Genomic DNA, 21011 nt, shown 5'->3' on the forward strand with positions numbered 1-21011 from the left:
GAGGAAGAGGGAAAGGGGTAGTGCAGGGGATGCTGTGAGCCTCAATCCAGATTCCTGCCTAGGGCCATTGTTTCCATTCCCCAGCTGCTGGGAATATTGACTGCTGACATCTGACAGCTGTGTGCTTCTTAAGACATATCCACAGCCAGGGGAACTGCCCCATTCCAGATGCCACCTATCTCAGGGGACAGCTAGAGACCAATGATTGGCAGATATGGGGATACAAAGGCCTGGATATGTGCTCTCAATCTGGGACCACACTGAAGGATCTGCTGAGACTCAGTTATAACTATATTGAATTTATCCTCTCCTTCCGCCCAATCCAGCCTTCCCACATCCACACAGGTGCATCTTGGGATTATTCCTAATAAACTTTCTACACCCGACTGTCCATCTCAGTGACTCTTCCTGGAATTTACTCTTTACTCTCCCTATAATCTCTGGTGCAAATTACCCCTTGTAGCTGTTTGCATTTCAGAAAGGAGGTCACAGACCGATAACCCAGAGATGAACGGACCCAACTACCAGGCTGCTGAACCCCATTACCAGGACCCCTGACAGCAGCAGTGACTGTTTTAAAATATTGCAAAAATAAAAAGAATGCAAGACCTTCACCACTTTTATCCTCATCACTTACCCTGGACTGTGAGTTCCACCGATAAGATCCCCTGTAATTCCCCAGGACAGGGGGACACAGTTCTTGAGGCGCTAGCCTACCGTGTCTTCCCTTTGCCTGGCAAAGAAAATAAAATGCCTCTCTATTTCTTATCTTCCAAATCTCTGTCTCCGTATTTTTATTCGGCATCGGTGCACAGGGAGCCGAGATTTGGCATCACAGACTCATAACCCACGTTCACAGCAGCATTATTCACGTTATCCAAGAGGTGGAAGCAACCCAAGTGTCCATGGATGGATGAATGGAAAGACAAAACGAAGTATATACATATAACAAACTATTAATCAACCTTTAAAAGGAAGGAAATTCTGACACACACTACAACATGGATGAACCTTGAAAACATGCTAAATGAAATAAATGAGACACAAAAAGACAAATACTGTATGATTCCACTCATATAAGGTCCCTAGAGGAGTCACATTCATACAGACAAAAAGTAGAAGGGTGGGTGCCAGGGGCTAGAGGGAGGGGGAAGGGGAAGTTGTTGTTTAATGGGTTTAGAGTTTCACTTTTGCAAGATAGAAAAGAGTTTAGGAGATCAGATGCATAAGGATGTGAATGTACTTAACACTACTGAATTGTACACTAAAAAATGGCTAAAGTGGTAAATTTTTTAAATTTTATTTATTTTATTTATTTTTTGGCTGCATTGGGTCTTCGTTGCTGCGCACGGGCTTTCTCTAGTTGCAGTGAGCGGGGGCTACTCTTCGTTGCGGTGCGCGGGCTTCTCATTGCAGTGGCTTCTCGTTGCAGAGCATGGGCTCTAGGCACGTGGGCTTCAGTTGTGGCACGTGGGCTCAGTAGTTGTGGCTCACAGGCTCTAGAGCCCAGGCTCAGTAGTTGTGGCCCACGGGCTTAGCTGCTCCGCGGCATGTGGGATCTTCCCAGACCAGGGTTTGAAACCCTGTCCCCTGCATTGGCAGGAAGACTCTTAACCACTGCACAACCAGGGAAGTCCCTAAGGTGGTAAATTTTATGTTACGTTTATTTTACCACTATTAAACTTTTCTTTTTTTAACATCTTTATTGGAGCATAATTGCTTTACAATAGTGTGTTAGTTTCTGCTGTATAACAAAGTGAATCAGCTATACGTTTACATATAGCCCCATATCCCCTCCCTCTTGTGTCTCCCTCCCACCCTCCCTATCCCACCTCTCTAGGTGGTCACAAAGCACCAAGCTGATCTCCCTGTGCTATGCGGCTGCTTCCCACTAGCTATCTATTTTACATTTCGTAGTGTATACATGTCAATGCTACTCTCACTTCGTCCCAGCTTACCCTTCCCCCTCCCTGTGTCCTCAAGTCCATTCTCTACGTCTGCGTCTTTATTCCTGTCCTGCCGCTAGGTTATTCACAACCTTTTTTTTTTTTTTTTAGATTCCATATATTTGTGTTAGCATACGGTATTTTTTTTTTCTCTTTCTGACTTACTTCACTCTGTATGACAGACTCTAGGTCCATCCACCATACTACAAATAACTCAATTTCGTTTCTTTATATAGATGAGTAATATTCCATTGTATATATATGTGCCACATCTGCTTTATCCATTCATCTGTCGATGGATACTTAGGCTGCTTCCATGTCCTGGCTATTGTGAATAGAGCTGCAATGAACATTGTGGTACATGACTCTTTTTGAATTATGGTTTTCTCAGGGTATATGCCCAGTAGTGGGATTGCTGGGTTAAACTTTTCTTTAAAATATTTTTTAAAGTGTGATTTCAATAAACCCTCTGAAGGATAAAGAAAAAAAATTGATTACATAGTACTATGGCTCTTTTTATAAACATGAGGGGGGAAAACTCTTCCAGCCAAAATGCCTATTTTTATCCTTTAGTTTAAAAACACTTGAAAACAAAGGCTCTGCACCGATATGTTACCTGGGGCACCTCTGAGCAGAGGCATCGAAAGATCAGAGGCAGAATCCTTAACTTTTTTCTTTACATAAGTTTTAAGTGATGAAATTAGGGGTGATTTCACCTTCTCAGGCTGTGTTTTTCTGCCTTTTTAGATTTAAGACGTGAAACTAAAAACCAAGTTTGAAAACAATAAATAAGGTGCTGTCCTTTAGTATATTTCTGGTTGTTGTGAACAGTCCAAAAACTGGCTGGATCCAAAATAAAGAACTCATACAACTTAATAACAAAAAACAAACAATCCAATTTAAAAATGGGAGCAGAGGGGGGCTTCCCTGGTGGCGCAGTGGTTGAGAGTCCGCCTGCCGATGCAGGGGACACGGGTTCGTGCCCCAGTCCAGGAAGATCCCACATGCCGCGGAGCAGCTAGGCCCGTGAGCCATGGCCACTGAGCCTGCACATCCAGAGCCTGTGCTCTGCAACGGGAGAGGCCACAACAGTGAGAGGCAAGCGTACCGCAAAAAAAAAAAAAAAAAAAAAAAATGGGAGCAGAGGAATTGAATAGACATTTTTCCAAAAAAGATATACAAGTGGCCAACAGGTATATGAAAATGTGCTCGACATTACTAATTATCAGAGAAATGCAGATCAAAGCCACAAGACATCACCTCATACCTGTTAGAATGACTAGCATCGAAAAGAGATAACAGGGAATTCGCTGGTGGCTCAGTGGTTAAGAATCCACCTGCCAATGCAGGGGACATGGGTTCGAGCCCTGGTCCAGGAAGATCCCACATGCCACAGAGCAACTAAGCCCATGCGCCACAACTACTGAGCCCACGTGCCACAAGTACTGAAGCCCATGCGCCTAGAGTCCATGCTCCACAACAAGAGAAGCCACGGCAATGAGAAGCCTGCACACCACAACAAAAGAATAGCCCCCGCTAGCCGCAACTAGAGAAAGTCCGCATGCAGCAACGAAGACCCAACGCAGCCAAAAATTAATTAATTAATTTTTTTAAAAAGAGAGGGGAGAGGGGAACCCAGATTAAATACTTTGGGAGCTTTCTGGAGCAAGGAAGGGCCCACCCTTACACCCCACCACCCCACTCCTGCATTGTGAGCAGCAAAATGACGTCATAGACCAGCGGCCCCGCCCCCTCTCCCTCTCTCCGCCTGTGCTTGCCCCAGGCCTGGCCTCAGCCTTTTCTCTCCACACCCCCCTCACCCCAGAGGAAAGTGGTCTGCCTTGCCAAGCAACCCACGCGACCACTTACAGCCATGGATCCAAATCGGGGCAACCCCCCGGGGCCCCAGACCTCCCCAGAGGCCCCCAAGCCTAGCCTGAACCCCTGCTCAATCCTGGCGAACAATACCATGCCGCAAGAACCCCCCAGCATGGTGGGCGACGGGTTGCCCCCAAAGACCCGGGCGGTGGTCATCGACATGGGCACAGGCACCTGTAAGGTGGGCTTCGCGGGGCAGGCCCGGCCCACCTACACCGTGGCCACCGTCGTCGGCTGCCAACCCAAGAAGTCGACCACCACCGGGCCGCCGGTGCTGGAGGCGTTCATCGGCGAAGCAGCCCGCACTCGCCCTGAGCTGATGCTGGTGCAGACCGTGCGGAACGGCATCGTGGTGGACTGGGACGCAGCCGAGCTGATCTGGCGCCACATGCTGGAACACGACCTCCTCGTGAACCCCCGGGACCACCCGCTGCTGTTCTCCGATCCGCCCTTCAGCCCCACCACCAACCGCGAGAAGCTGGTGGAGGTGGCTTTCGAGTCGCTGAGCTCCCCCGCCATGTATGTGGCTTCCCAGTCAGTGCTGTCCGCCTACGCGCACGGGCGGGTCAGCGGGCTGGTGGTGGACACAGGCCACGGGGTCACTTACACGGTGCCCGTCTTCCAGGGCTACAACCTGCCTCACGCCACAGAGCGCCTGGACCTGGCGGGCACCCACCTGACCGCCTTCCTGGCGGAGATGCTGCTCGGCTCCGGCTTGCCCCTGGGGCAGCAGGACCTGGACACGGTGGAGAACATCAAGCGCCGCTACTGCTATGTGGCCTCCGACTTCCTGAAGGCACAGGCCCGGCCCGAGGGGGAATGCCGCCAGACCTTGAAGCTGCCTGACGGGCGGATGGTCACGCTGGGCAAAGAGCTGTTCCGGTGCCCTGAACTGCTGTTCAGCCCCCCGGAGATCCCAGGGCTGTCGCCCGTGGGCGTCCCCACCATGGCGATACAGAGTCTTCAGAAGGTGCCGCTGGAGTTGCGGACCGATGTGGCCCAGAACGTGCTGCTCTGCGGGGGCTCTTCACTCTTCACCGGGTTTGAGGATCGCTTCCGCGCTGAGCTGCTGCGCGGTCTGCCCCCAGAGGCCCACGTGGTAGTGGCGGCCCAGCCCACCAGGAATTTCTCCGTGTGGATCGGCGGCTCCATCCTCGCCTCGCTGAGCGCCTTCAAGTTCTGCTGGGTCTTGCGGGAGCAGTACGAAGAGCAGGGGCCCCACGTCGTGTACCGCAAATGCTGCTGACACGGCCAGGGGTGGGTGTGGGCGGTGCGGGGTTGGGGCGAGTTATGGGCAGTAAAGTTTCTGCTACCCAGACGGCTCCGTCCTGCCTTCCGCCAAGGCCGGGCCCAGTCCACTGCTGGACCCACCCAGATGCGCCTGGCTGTGACCCCACAGACACACCCGCCCTGGTGGGCTACCTCCCAAGACATCCCTGGTTCTGCCCTGCTTTGACTCACCTCCCAGGAGCCATCCCCTGAGACACCCCAGTTCTGACGCCCTGACCGTCCGTCCCCCACGATCAACCCCCCTACACACACACACACACACACACCACCATGTGCTAACCCTGTCAAACCCATCTCCCACAATCCTAGTCTCCCACCACACTCGGGTTGGGATCTCCTTCCCAAGCCCACTCCAAAACTATCCCTGGTTCTCAGCACCCCAAATCCACCCACTCTTTGGTTTCCCGGGTCTGATTATCCAAAGTTCTCTGACACCCTGATGTTCTGAACATCCCCCCACAGGTGCTGCATCCCCACACCACCACAAAGATCCAGAATCTGACCCTCAAGGGTCTCCCCTACAACAGCACACTAAAGGATCCCCCAGTGTTCAAAGTCCATCCCCCAAGTTCCACCCTCCTCCAAAGCTCTGACCTCCCCACATGATTTGTTTCCCCAAACTCCTTCCATCCAGATGCTCCCACAACCCATCCCCCATCTTTACCCCCAAAGAACACCAAGTTCTGAGACCCCCAAAGCCCCCAGGATGGCCCCCTCTGCTCTCAGCCCACCCCACCCCACCCCCGCTCTGTAACTCCCCCAGAAATACTCCCACGTGATTTCTCAGTGCATCTCCTGACCCCATTCCTCAGCTCCTGCAATATCCTCCCAGGAAGGCTACGGCGCCCAGGACCATCATGTGATGACCCCAGTAATGCACCTGTGTTCTGAATCCCCCAACTCCCTCCCCAAAGACATTTTCCCAGGGTTGCCCTCTGGTGAACCCCAGGACACCCCATTCTGGTGTTCTCAGGCTCCCGGAGCTCACCCCCAGGACCAGCCACAAGGTCCCATCCCATTAGTTGAGACACCAACAGCCAGTGACATTTACAAGGACTGCCCAGCGCAATGTGACCCTGAGGCAGATACCCCAGGTGGGGGAGTCCCCCTGGACACTGGCTCCCTCCTGCCAACCCCACACAAGTCTCCAGGGCTAGTTGTCCTGGGCTGTCCATCCCCACCACCTTCCATTCCACTAGTGTTTCATTCCAAGTTCACCCCATCTCCCCAGACCTCTCTCGGCATATTCTTACTATGCCACCCCAGGGGCTTTCTCTGGGACCTGCCCTGAGGATGTCCTATGAAGCCTCTACTACCCCACCTGCAGGGTGGAGGGGCTGGACATTCTCCCCGCAGGGTATCCTCAGTCCCCTCTCCCTGCTCTGCCCTTATCCTCAGCCACCAAGGCCCCTGCTGGAGGCAGGACCCTTTGCCTTTATGCCGTCTAGCCCAGCCCAGTTAATGTCAGGACCCCTGGCCAGCAGCCCGGACACATCCTCCCAATGTAGCAACAAAATAAGCCTGAGCTGCCAGAGCTTATCCACGTTCATGCTGGGTCCAAGGGATCATTCATTCATTCATTCATTCAAACAGTCAATGCTTACTGAGCTTCACTCACAGGCTTTGTCTCTCCCTGAGTCTTTCTGTGTGTCTCTTTGGTTTTGGTTTTTATTTGTTCACTTGATGTGTTTTTCTCTCTGACTCACCTGCCAGCACTAGTTCTTATGCAGGAATTTTCCAGCGTGGAAACTCCTATATTCATGGAGCGTGTGAGCCCACCCCACTCCCTCATCTGCCATCAGGCAATGGGAGGGAGTGAAGGCCCTGGTCATCCCCACCCACCCTGTACCACTGTGTCCTGGGCAGTGGCTCCAGCCCCCTCACAGGCCAGTGGGTGGTCCTCAGCTGAGAGGACAGCCTCACAGACAGGCTCAGATCCCCATATCACAAGCATGCAAGGTTGGACCCCCTCCCTTGCCTTCCCTCCTGCAGGCAGCCTCAACCTGTAGAATCAGCAAGATCTCCCAGGAGGTTATGAAGTGGTGAGGGGAACTGCTCATTCTTCCCACCAGGGGGCAGCACCTCCAAGCACAAGGCCTTAAGGGCAGAGCCGAATTTAGAACCACGATGGCTGCAGCAAACTTGGCATCCCAGACCCACCCCAAACCATGATGTCAGGGCACTGCCAGCCATACACACACAGAGAAGGGATGTGGGACAGGTTGAGTCTCAGAAGTCACAGGAAGTGAGGAGGGTGCAGAAACCCCTGCCACCCTTGGGCTGCTGGGAAACCCAAAGGACACTCACTTAGACCAGACTAAGTTTCCCCCAGCTCCAAACTTTCCCTGGGATACAGATTTCCTCTGCAACCCTCTGGAAATGTGCCCCCCCCATTTGCACACTCCCAGGGATGGGGAGCTCACTACTTCAAGTCTGTGTTAGAAACCCCAACTCATGGACTTCCCTGGGGACGCAGTGGTTAAGAATCTGCCTGCCAATGCAGGGGACACGGGTTTGAGCCCTGGTCCAGGAAGATCCCACATGCCATGGAGCAACTAAGCCCGTGCGCCACACTACTGAGCCCGCGCACCTAGAGCCCATGTTCCGCAACAAAAGAAGCTACTGCAATAAGAAGCCCGTGCACCGCAATAAAGAGTAGCCCCCCCCTCACTGCAACTAGAGAAAGCCTGCGCACAACAACGAAGACCCAACACAGCCAAATATAAATTAATTAATTAATTTTTTAAAAATCTCAAGTCATCCCAGGAGTCTTAGGTAAACCTCTGCAGTCTGCTTGCCACCCCCCATCCAGAGCACTGAGAGCACCAGAGACCCTGAGCCCCCCACTCAAGCCCACACACACCCCTGGACTCTACTCTCTCCCAAACCCAACATCCTCAAGTTTTTCCATTTCTGGCTTTAAGTCACTCACGCACCCATTCCACAAACATTCATTGGCCACCCACTACATGCCCGGCACCGTGCTCAAATCTAAGGAAACCACAGTGATCAAGAAATGGGGTCTCAGGAAACCACAGTGAACAAGAAATGGGGTCTCAGCCTCCCAGACCCTCCTCGGAAGGTCTGACCAGGTCACTTCTTCCATCAACTTCCAACGGCCTGATATCTGTTCCACACACTGACCCACAAGTCCTTTCCTTCTTATGGTCTCAAAAGCACCCACTTCCTTCCCACCCCAGCCCAGGCCTCTTCATTGCTCACCTGGAGGATCGTGGGAGCCTCCTCCCTGGTGCCCTGGTCACCTCTCTCACCCTCTGGAAGGCCCTTTCAGAGGATTTCTGCAAAGCATAACTTACAACCCTCTGGTGGAAAACAAAACCCAAGTTCTTATGATAGCTCTGAATCCTCTGCCAACCTCTCCAGACTTCTCCTTGACTTTCCCTCCCACCACCTTCACCCCCAACACACCAGTTGCCTTTCTTTTCCTCAAACATACTGTTACGGGCTGCATGTGTCCCCCCCAGAATTCCTATGCTGGAGATTGGGCCCTAATCCAATATGACAAGTGTCCTTATAAAAAGGGGAAATTATGACAACACACACAAAGGAAAGGCCATGTGAGGACACAACAAGAAGACAGCCATCTACAAGCCGAGGAGAGAGGCCTCAGAAGAAACCAGCCCTGCCAACATCTTGATCTTGAATTTCTAGCCTCCATAATTGTGAGAAAATAAATGTCTGTTGTATAAGCCATCTAGTCTGTAATCTATTTTGTTATGGCAACCCCAGTAGACTAAGAGAGATTTTACCAAGTGTGGTTCGGAAGGTAGTTATAATGCCAGCTACAACCATGTGGCCAATTACAGAAATGAGGACTATAACTCATGAGTACTTCTCTCTTGTTTTTTATGAATATGTGTGTATATTACATATATACACACATATGTATGTATATGTATATATATATATATATATAAACCAAATGTCTTTGCTTTCTTCCCTCTTTTATCTCCATATCATGTAACATAAGATGTATTGACTTTATAGCATAGTATTTAAATATTGTTCACTTTACATCATAGTATTTAAATTAGGGTATCAAAGAGAAGGGTAGACGTAACTCAATTACTTGATCTCCTCGCCCTAAACAATGTTAAGACAAATGACCATTCAAAAAATAAATTAAATAAATTATAAATAATTTTTAAATGACAAATGGAGTAAACTACAGTTCATAACACAAAGGGACAGTGTCCATAATATATAAAGAGCTCTTGGAAAAAATCAATAAGTAAAATATTACAACAGTCCATGGAAAAGTTAAAAAAGGATATTAACTTTGAGCTCACAGAGAAAGAAACACAAATGGTTCTTAGTCACAAGAGAAGATTCTCAATCTCATAAGGGAAATGAACATTAAAACTACACTGCAAGACCATGTTTAATCCATCAGATTGGCAGAGATCAAAAGGTTTGATAACTCCCCAGGTTGGTGAGGCTCTGGGGAAACTGGCGCTCTCTTATTCTGATGATGCAGAAGGAAACTGGTACCAACCCTTACGCAGAACAAATGGTAATATCTACCTAAATGACACATGCACACACCTTCCAAGCCAGCTATCACACTTCCAGGAATTTCTCCTTCAGATACACTCACTCGTATGTGAAATGACATCAGTGCCGTTATCCACTGTACGGTGCAGCACTTTATTGTGGCAAAACATAGGAAAAAACGTTATGTGTTGCCAACGTTATGTGACCATCCATGGCAACTGGTTACATAAATGTCATTCAAACATAGAGTAATACTACACAGCTCTTAAAAAGGAACCAGCAAGCTCTGTTCACTGACATGGACTGCAAGCCAACATATATTTTAAGTGAAAAAAAAGAAGGCCCAGAATGGTATGTTATCATTTATGTAAAAAAAAAAAAAAAAAAGGATTAAAGGGATATGTAGATATTTGCTTGGAAATGCCTAGAATATCTCTAGATGGTCTCACAAGAAACCTGAGTGATGGCTGCTGCTAGACCAGATTTTTTCAAGTTTTATTTCATTATTACGCTTCAAGGAACAATCATTTTTAGACATTTTTTTTCTTAATTGTCCCGTACAAAAGTTTAACACAACAGAGATACTATGTATCTATACTATATCTATACATATTTGGTCTGTGTATACCTGTGCTTTATACATAAACAGGTTCTTTTGCACACACCCCTAAACCAATTTTCACTCCTTTGGGGACAATATCATCTCCACTGAGGATTGATGCTCTTGGGGAGGTGACCAGGGAGCCTTTGCAAAGTGGGGAGGAGACTGCTCACTGCCTGCCCTTGTGAAGTACAGTAAGTCCCCTACATACAGACAAGTTCCGTTCCAAGAGCACGTTCGTAAGTCAAATTCTTTTGTAAGTCCAACAAAGTTAGCCTAAGTACCCAACTAACACAATCGGCTGTATAGTACCATACTGTAAAAGGTTTATAATACTTTTCACACAAATAATACATAAAAAACAAACACACACACACAAAATAAAGGAAACATTTTTAATCTTACAGTACAGTCCCTTGAAAAGTACAATAGTACCAGCTACATCACCACTACATTTACGCTTGCTTCCGGACATCCTGGGCTTGAAATAAAGATACAGTACTGTACAGTAAAGCACACAAAGCACTTGTAGAGAATGAACACACATGAATGAACACACATGACAATGTACGCCAGACACGTGAACTAACTTACGTGATCGGACATGAGAACGCACGTTTGCATCTTTGAAAGTTCCTTTGTACGTAGGGGACTTACTGTATTAAAATTTTGAAACATGTAAATCTGTTTTTGGGGGGGTGAAGTAGAAAAGAACAGCTTTATTGCTTTGCCAGGTGAAGGGGGCCACAGGGGGCTAATGTTCTCAAAACCGTGTGTCCCTATGAATATATATTTTTTAATATGGAGATTTATTTTAGGTTCCTCTGGTGTCCACCCAGGTAGCTCTGTTTTCTTTCTCTCTCCCTAGCTGTGATCCTCTGATTTGTTTGATTCCTTGTCAATGGATGGTGTCTCCCGCCTCAGCCTTGAGTTTTGGGAGGGCAGAGGCCCCATGTGTATCATGTACCCAGCGCACAGTCATGCCCAATAAACGTTTAGTTTTTGCATTTACTCTGTATATCAATGCATTGTTTGAATGTTTTAAATGCAAATGCCTCCATAGAGATAATTCCTTCAAACCATTTTGAGTAATGCATAAAATGGACTTAACACACTCAGTACACAGCAAGTGCTTAATACGTGGTGATGAGGCTGCTGTTTCAACTAGAGTGTGCCAAAGACAGATTCCATGTCGGCCAGCCAGCCCACTGGCCACCAAGAGTCTGGAGACCCTCCTCCAAGAGTTTGACCAGAGAGAGAATCCACCAAGTGACCTTAGTCCAGACTGCCTGTCCTTTGGGGAACCCAGCAGAGGAAGTCTTTGGAGGAGGTGGGGTCATCCCACCAGGTAAATCACAGACCAATTGGAGATTAAGGTGGAGTGAATATTGCACGGCCGAAAAGTACAGCATCAGAGCTTGGCTTCCTTTTAAAATTTGACCGCTTGTGTATCATGGAATTTTTTTGCATTAATTTTTATTTTTTTACATATTGCATTGATGCCAGGAGCTGGGGGTAGGGGGGAGCGCAGCGTGATGCCTATGGGTATAGGGTTTCTTTCTGGGGTGATGAAACTGTTCTGTAGTAGACAGGGGTGATGGTTACACAACCCTGTGAATGTACTAACTACCTCGGAATTGTACACTTTCAAAGGGTGAATTGTATGGTATGGGAGATAATCTCGATTAAAAGCATTGCACTGAAATATTCTGTATTTTATAAGCCCTAGAGACCTCATGCACGTTATAGTGAATATAGATAACAATATTGTATTGTCATCATCAGGTTTGCTGAGACTGGAACGTAATTATTCCGACCACTAAAGACAAATGATAATAATGGACCGCGACAGAGGCGTAACTATTGCTACAGTGGCAATCATGTTACAATACGTACATGTATCAGATTAGCGTGTTGCACACCTTAAACTTACACAATGTTATATGTGAAATATATTTCAAAGTTTATTCACTTTGATTACTGAGATGTTGGGAGCCCCCTTAAATTTGCTCATGAGAATGCCTCACTCACCTCACCCTAATCCCAGCTGCGTGGACACTAGGAGGTGGTGAGGATCTCAGATGGTTTTCGTGAGACTGGCCCAGGAAGAGACACACGAAGATCAGACTCCTCTAGACCTTGGCCGCAGGGCCTGCTTCCTTCCAGGAAATCACCGCCACCGCCACCTACCACCCCCAGTTGGGTACCTGCAGCTGCTGGTTGCACCCCCCAGCCAGGTCACTGCCCCAGGAGCAATGAAGGACTCAGCCAACACCCCACCCCATCCCAGCACAGTGAAGTTAAACCCAACAGGGAAGTTTAACTCCCGACAGACAGGGAATTCTGGTTTTAGCAGGATTGTTCACACAATCACACACACACACACACACACACACACACACACACATACACACACACACACACACACACCCTTACCCCAGCTATCGCCTGGGGCCTCTTGAAACTTTGTATGGACAGATAAGGCTGTCAGATGTGCGGAAGAAAGGTGGAGGAGGGGGTACTGGGCCAGGGGACAGGGTTCCAGATCAGGGGCTAATAGATTTTCCAGGAACCCCACTCACAGTTGATCAAGTCACCAAGCAATGGGTGGAAAAGCCCAGCCCATCTGGTTGGCAATCACCTCTCAGGGGGCAAGTCAGCTCCAGGGTCTCACTACCTTCCACCCACTTCTCACCAGTCCACGCCTCCCCCAACCCGGGTTGCCACCCCCTTCCTCACGATGGGCACCCAGCATCCCTTCCTTCTCCTCCATTCTGACTGCCACCCCCCTTAGAAACCCATGAATCTCTTTTGCAAGAAGCAAATCTCCTCTCCTGCTCAATATCCCTCCATGGCTCCCCATGGCCCTGGGGCTAAATAATTTTCCCAGAACCCCAATGAAGCCTGGACCAAAGCCCTGCTAACCCCCCATGGCTCCCCATTGCATTCTGCACTCCATTCCCAAATGCTTCTTTCATTCCCTGGAACTCAGCACTTTCCCTCCCGCCTCAGAGACTTTGCACAAGCTGTTCCCTCCACCTGGAACATTTTCTTTTCTCCCGTCTTTCCCTAGTTAATGCCTATATCCCTGCTTCAAATCTCCGCTCTGGGAAGCCCTTTATGACTGCCCAGGTGGGTCAGGTCCACCAGCACCAGGCATCAGTCCAACCTAACATTTATCAGGATTGTACATTATGTCTGTGCATGTGACTCAGCCCAGGTCAGCCTCCCCCAGTGAACTGTGACTTCCAGGAGGTCTGGAAAATGGCACATAGTAGGTCCTCAACCAACACTTACTTGACAGTTTGATTGCTTTCTGCCCAGTAGAAGGAACACATAATAAACACGAAAAGAAATAAGAATTTTAGATGGTAAAAATACACAATACTATATATTAAACAGATAACTAATAAGAACCTACTGTATAGCACAGGGAACTCTACCCAATATTCTGTAATCACCTACATGGGAAAAGAATCTGAAAAATGGTGGATATATGTATATGTATAACTGATTCACTTTTCTGTACACCTGAAACTAACACAACATTGTAAATCAACTATACTCCAATAAAAACAATATGCCCTGAAGAAAATTAAACAGGGTGATGTGATGGGTGATCAGACAGGAAGGACCCAAGAAGATGAGGGAAGAGCATTCCAGGCCGAGGGAACTGCAAGGGTAAAGGCCTGGAGGCAGGGCCCACTTGGTGTGTTTGGAGAACACAGTGGAGTGAGTGGGGAGAAAGAGGGAGGGGGTGAGGGCAGGTCGTGATATTCCAATATGATATATTCCAAAAATTTCATTGTTTGTGGCAAGAAGAGCCCGGGAAGATGGCTCAGCATCGGGAGAGGACAGATAAGCTTGGGGCGGGGCAGGGTACAAGGTGAGGGTCCCCACGAAGATCATTCATCAGGAAGGCTTAGAACCACAGAGCATCAGAACCCGACAAGGGAACCTGAGGCCATCTAGCGTGCCCCTGGCAGAGCCCGGATTCACCCAGGTTCCCTGTTTCCCGAATCCAGCTGGCCTCACTGCTCTCCCCTATTTCCTGAGGATCTGAAATTTGAATGATTCCTGGGTTTGACTAGGGGGACAGGAGGGAGGGCATGCTGGGTAGGGGAACAGCAAAGGTAGCGGTGTGGAAGCCACGGGAAAGCAAGGTGCAGGAAGTGGAGAATAATAACCACTAGCAAGTATCAGCCCTTCCTACCTACCAGACGCTGCTGCGCTAACCGCCCAGGGCGCGTTACCTCCTCCTCTTCTCCCTCTGAGGTTAGAACTATTATTATCTCCACTCCACAGAAGGGGAAACTGAGGCCCAGGGAGGTGATGCAAAGGCCCCAGAAGCAGTGCAGAGCCCTCCTTCGCTTCGAGCCGCACACCCAGGCCCCAAGACAGGAAGACAGTGGCCAGGACAGCCCTGTTAGAGGGCGGGGGAGGGGCCGGGCCAAACCGCGGACAGGATTTCTCAGAATTTACAGTATGATGGGGGGAGGGGAGGTTGGGGACGCCCCCAGAACCTGCGGAGCCACAGGCGGAGAGGCGGCGGGAGAGAGTGGGTGGCGAGGGGGCCCAGCTCGCGCCTTATGGGAGAGGGCTCCGCTCTCCTCCATCCCCCCACCTCTTTGAGCCTCAGCCCCCGCAAGAGGGCTTAGGGGGCCACGTATGCGGAGACTCGAGGGACTCCCTGCACACCAGGCTCTAGCATATGTGTGCAAGTGTGTGCTTCATGTCCCTACACAGACCCTAGCACACACATGTGCATGCATTTGTCACATCACACGTGCACACCCAGGCCAGTGTGTGTGTGTGTGTGTGTGTGTGTGCGCACGTGTGCGCGCGCACACACAAGTCAACTCAGGCAGACCCAGGCGTTTCACCCCCAGTCACCCAGGCATACCACAAAGTGGGGGGCTGGTGGAGTTCCCCGGAAGCAGGAGATAGATGGGCCCCAGACTGAGCAGCTGGAGTTTGTCCCCTGTGGACAGATACTCCAAAATAGCAGGAGCAGACAAAATAGCAGGAGCCAGAGAGGAGGCTGGGTCCTGCCCAGATAACAGACAGAGACCACATATGTCTCAGTCTTGAGGTCAGGGGGACCTTCCTGACTGTACATGTGCAGAAAGGTTCCTTGGAGATCAAAAAGGGACTGATGTCAACGTACCCATAGGCCTCTTCTCTAGAATCCATCTTGGCTAAGAGATGCGCTCTCACACATGGGAGGACCCTGAGATAAACCAAATTCGGACTCCGAACCAGGCAAAGCAAGAGGACGGGCCAGAGGAGACCCAGAAGAAATGCCCCATGTGAGTGACTCAAACTACCATGAGGGCGCAGCTCTTTCTCTGAGTCCGCCCACGTGTCTATCCACACATACCCTTTTTCCTCCTAATAAACACTTTACTTGTTTCACCACTTTCTGTCCCTTTGTGGAAATTTGCTTCTACAGCGCTGAGAGGCCAGGGCCTTGTCACTGGCCACTGGTCCCTGGTGGTCTAGTGGTTAGGATTCAGCCCTCTCACTGCCTCGGCCTGACATCAATCTCTGGCCGGGGGACCGAAATCATGCTTCAAGCTGCTGCAGGCCAAAGCCACCCTAGATCAGCCCCTCCCCCATCTCCCTGAGGGGGTGTGCCCAGGCTGGGACCCAACAGGGGGCCGTGTCCTTCCACATCCCCTCTGCACTCTGTGCCCAGTTCCCTGGTCAATCTCTTCTTTTCCATCTCTCAGGGGCCCATCTGTCCTCTGTGCATGGCAGACTCAATGGCATTTTTTTTTAATTGAGGTGAAAATTAACATTTTTTGTGTGTGTCAGGATTATTCCATTTTATTCTTTTTTTTCAACATCTTTATTGGAGTATAGTTGCTTTACAATGGTGTGTCCGTTTCTGCTTTATAACAAAGTGAATCAGCTATACGTATACATATATCCCCATATCTCCTCCCTCTTGCGTCTCCCTCGCACCCTCCCTATCCTACCGCTCTAGGTGGTGAAAATTTACATTTTAAAGTGAACAGTTCAGGAGTATTTAGTGCATTCACAAGGTTATGCAACCACCACCTCTCTCTAGTTCCAAAATATTTTCATCTCCCCAAAAGGAATCCCTGTGCCCATTAAGTAGTCACTCCTGACTCCCCCCAGCCCCCGGCAACCAGCCACCAACCTGCTTTCTGTCTCTGTGGGTTTGTCTATTTTGAATATTTTGTATAAATGGAATCATACAACACGTGGCCTTTGGTGACTGGCTTCTCTCACTCATGTTTTCCAGATCTCGGTTCAAATGTCACCTCTTCCGAGGGACCTTCCCTGACCTCCCCCCCCCCAAGTGCCTCAGCCCACAGCCCTCAGCAGCATCTGACATAATCTTGACCATCTATTTGTTCACTCAAAGGCTGTCCCTCTCCTCAAAGACACAGGCTCCAAAGGGCAAGGATTGGTTTCATCCTCTCTGAAAAGTTGTCAGTGACTGAATGAATGACCCACGTGACACTGTCCTTCCTTGTCTCTCTCTGCCCCATAACGTGGCCTCAATTTCCTTGTCAATCCTCAGATTCAATTCGACAGTATTTATCACGCACATGCTCTTTGACAGATCCTGTCCCAGATACTCGGGCTCCTTCAGGGAACACAACAGATGGGCCCCCTATTCCCATGGCACCTTCATCCTCGAGGTGGAGGCAGACAAAACTGGTGACACAGGATTTAACTGCAGTTGAAGTTGTTACTAGGAGGATCAACTGTTCTTATCCAATTCGTTTATTCATTCAACAAATATTTATGGAATACCTACTGTGTGTAGGATAGACGTAAAGAAGCAGAGGCATTTTAGAGTGGGTGTTCAGGGAAAGCCTTCCCTAAGAAAGTAGTGCTTGAACCAAGACCTAAAAATGGAAAAGGAGAGCTTTTTGGTTTTGGGGGGATTCTTTTTTGTTGTTATTGCTGTTGTTTTTTTGGCCATGCTGCATGGCATGTGGGATCTTAGTTCCCCGACCAGGGATTGAACCCATGCCCACTGCAGTGGAAGCACGGAGTCTTAACCACTGGACTTCCAGGGAAGTCCCCAGGAGAGGCATTTAAAGACTGAGGGAAAAGCATTATAGGCAGAGGGAACAGCAAGGACAGAAACCTGAGGCAGAAAAGGATTTCAAGGAAGAGAAATTTGGCCATGACACCAGTGCAGCGATGAGGGGGTGAAATGGCCCATTTGGTGTTGGTTGTTTGATGTTAGGCAACGTGTATAACTGCTCCAAACCTCAGTTTCCCTGTCTGTTAATGAGGATAATAATAACGAAGCCTTTGCAGAAGGTGAAACAAAATCCAAGGCAGAGGGACTGGCTCAAACCAGGCAGCTGGGAAATGAGCCCACTTGTCCTGGGTGACAGACCCTCAGGGGTCACAGTAATTGTAGAGCAGATGTAAACCTCTACCTCATTTTCACCCCATGGTCTTGCATAGCCGTCCTCCCACTGTTGCCAGGTGGAGTCAACTATCTCCAGCTTATCTCCAACTCTTCCAGTTTATCTGAGCCCACTCAACCTCACCTTCTCCTGCTCACAAACTTGCTCACCTCCCCCCAGCCTTGGCATGCCCTGCAACTTTCAGGCCGAATACACACATACCTGACAGCCCTCCATCCCACACTTGTCCAAAATGGGTTTTTCTGGAAGGCAGTTTTATAAAGAAGAAAAGAAAAACATGTGCATTTACCTTCCATGAATCTGCCTCATGGAGCAGCTTTACCTGCTTCACCCCTCATATCACAGAAAGGGTTAAAAACAGGGATAGGATAAGCACCCTGGCTCTAAGGGCAGGGGACGTGTGGCCACCTGTGGGAAGATTAGTCACAGCAACACTGTGGTTAGTCACCCCCTTTCTCAAGACAATGAGCCAGCTCTCTTGTGCTTGTGTGGTGGCTTTATTTATTTTCACTCAGCCTCACACACCACAGGATGGAGTGGGGTGGGGAGGAAGGACAGTTACTGCAGAAATATGCTCAGAAACTCCCCGGCACCCCCGTCTCACTCAGAGAGGAAGCCAGAGTCCTCACCTCGACCCACAGGCCCTGCGTGACCTGCCCCCCATCACCTCCCTGTCCCCACCTCCTCCCACTCTCCCCCCTCCCTCATGGCCTCAGTCACATGAGCTTCCTCTATGTTTCTCCAACTCAGCAGGCATGGTCCTTTCTCAGGACTTTGGCACAGAGAGTTCTTTTTGCCTAAGGAGGGCTCTTCCCCCAGCACATGTATAGCTCCCTCAAGTCTCTGCTCAAGTGTTACCTTCTCAACAAGGACCTACCTGACCTCTCGATTTCAATTTTTATAACTCACCCAAAACTACCTCTCCCAAGCCCCCTACTTCTTTGTTCTCCATGACACTTATCACCAGTGATCCTACTATACGTTTTTCTTGTTTATTTTTTTATCTGCCTCCATGACACTTATCATGGAGATAAGTGTCATGGAGGCAGATAAAAAAATAAACACATGTGTATTTGTTCTCCATGACACTTATCACCAGTGATCCTACTATACGTTTTTCTTGTTTATTTTTTTATCTGCCTCCCTCACTAGGCTGCCAGCACCACAGAGGCAGGAACCATATCTGTTCTGTTCATTGCTCTTTCTCCAGTGCCTGGAACATGGTATGTGATCAATAAACATTTTCTAAATGAGTAAAGGAATTTTTTAAATGAGTGAATGAACAGTTATTACGACTGAGCCATAAGTTTAGCCCCAAGCCCCACAGTGGCCAAAACAAAAATGGAAACAGGATTAGTTATATTCTCTATGAGGATGAAACAATCCAGTTCCCAGGGAAAGGTGCGTGCCCAGCCATTTATATACTTCTCAATTAATCTTCACAAGACATCCCTGCAGGATGAGCTGTTCAGAATACCCATTTACAGATTACAGCTGGTCCTGCCCAGCTCCCAAACCCATCTGTTAACCACTAAGCCAGCTTTTCCCAAACTGGTCTGATTATAAGAGTCACCTAGGTGCTAGTAAAAAAGATTCCAAGGCCTGTCTCCTGGAAAGTTTGAATTCAAAAGGTCTGTAATTAAACAAGCACCTGTGGGTGATTCTTTTGATCAAAGAAGTTTGAGTAATGGCACTTCATGCTACAAGGTGAGAGAGAGAGATACACACAAAGACATGGACTAAGCAAAACCCTAAAACAGTTATGAGAACATTTAGGAGATTATCTTTATGACCTTGAGGCATGGAAGGATTCTTAAGAAAAAAATGTACAAACCATAATACAAAAGATGGATACATTTGGCAACATCTGATTTAAAAACTGTTGTTCAACAAAACACAGCAGAAACAAAGTGAAAAGACAAGCTAGGTGAGAATGCTGAGATGTTCATATGTGACAAAGGATGCATATCTGGAATATATAAAGAGCTCTGAGAAATCAACAAGAAAAAAGTAAATATCCCAGCAGAACAGGCAATTCATAGAAGAGGAAACCCAAGTGGCCAACAGATTTTGGCAAAAATGTTCAACAGAGAAATGCAGGTTAAGTTCATTTTACACTCACCAGATTGGCAAAAATCAAACAGTCCATAAAAACCATGTTTTGGCAGAACATGAACTTCCTTTACATGCAAGAAATTGTAGGTTGGTAATACCACTCGGTGGAACACTTTGGCAATATCCAGGTTGAAGACAAACACTCTGAGGATCTGCAGTTTCCCTCCTAGTTGTACACCAACAGCCAACTATGGCCCATGGGCCAAATCTGGCTATACCTGTTTTGAGAAATAAAGTTTTATCGGAACACAGCTATGCCCACTTATTTACATATTGTCTACGGCTGCTTTCATGCTACAATGAAAAGATGGAGTAGCTGCAACAGTGGCCATCCCACAAGGTCAAAAATATTAACTCTGTGGCCCCTCTGTACAGGAAGAGTTTGCCAACCCCCTACTCTGGATCCATGCTTTTCAAATTTCAATGTGCATGTGGATCTTCTGGGCATCTTATTAAAATGCAGGTTCTGATTTACCTATTCTGGGAGGGGCCTAAGAGTCTGCGTTTTAACAAGCTCCCAGATGATGCTGATGCTGCTAGTCCGTGGATCATGACTTGAGTGTCAAAGATCCAGGTAGCACAGGGTTCAGCCAGGATGTGCCTGTGAATCTTTGCAGACAAGACAGATAAACATGGCCTGATCAGCATCTTCAACTCATTTTATCTCTGCCCCCAGCAATCACCAACTCGGTGGGCAGAAACTTTCATTCATTCAACGTCTGTTACAATCTCAACCTGAGCCAGACACACCTGGAGCAGGAAGGGAATTTCGTGCATTGATAGCCAAAGAAGTCTCCCCAGCCTTCAAGGATGGGTGGAAGAGGAAACATAACATGTAGTTACACAGGGTCCTAAAATCCAGTCCCCGAGTCAATCCTGGTGTGACAGACATGACCCAAGGGACCCATGGATGCCCCAGGGTGGAACGTGGCACCGGATAGTTCTTATAGCAGCAGCTCCCAGGCAGCCACACACAAGCTTGCCAGATGCCCACTGGCTCTCAGAGGGCAGAAGACACACCTGTGGTCCCAGAGCCCAGCACAGGAGGACAGTAATCAACATGTCTTGGGTGAACATTCTAGACATTTGTGCAAGTTTCCACTTGCAAATTCCTCAGTGTGGAGTACTTTTTCCCTTATCCAGTTCCTGTTTTACACACAGTAGGAGCTCCAAAAATATTTGTTGAAAAAATATATGTATGTGATGAATGCAGAAATGATTCACACTCAGTTCCAAGAGCAATCA

General features: G+C 48.5%; 1 protein-coding gene across 1 annotated transcript; it reads left to right on the forward strand.

Annotated features, from left to right (window-relative positions):
* The first annotated feature begins 3063 nt into the window (after positions 1-3063).
* ACTL9 (actin like 9) lies at positions 3064-5391 on the forward strand. Its single transcript, XM_022557431.2, has one exon. It carries the CDS (start codon positions 3820-3822, stop codon positions 5068-5070), a length of 1251 nt encoding a protein of 416 aa, XP_022413139.2. The 5' UTR covers positions 3064-3819; the 3' UTR covers positions 5071-5391.
* The last annotated feature ends 15620 nt before the right edge of the window (positions 5392-21011 follow it).

This window comes from Delphinapterus leucas, unplaced genomic scaffold (assembly GCF_059928025.1).
Source record: "Delphinapterus leucas isolate spDelLeu-1000000601 "Yukka" unplaced genomic scaffold, BTC_Dleu_Yukka2 spDelLeu_asBTCV2_sq25, whole genome shotgun sequence".
Classification (NCBI taxonomy): Eukaryota; Metazoa; Chordata; class Mammalia; order Artiodactyla; family Monodontidae; genus Delphinapterus; species Delphinapterus leucas.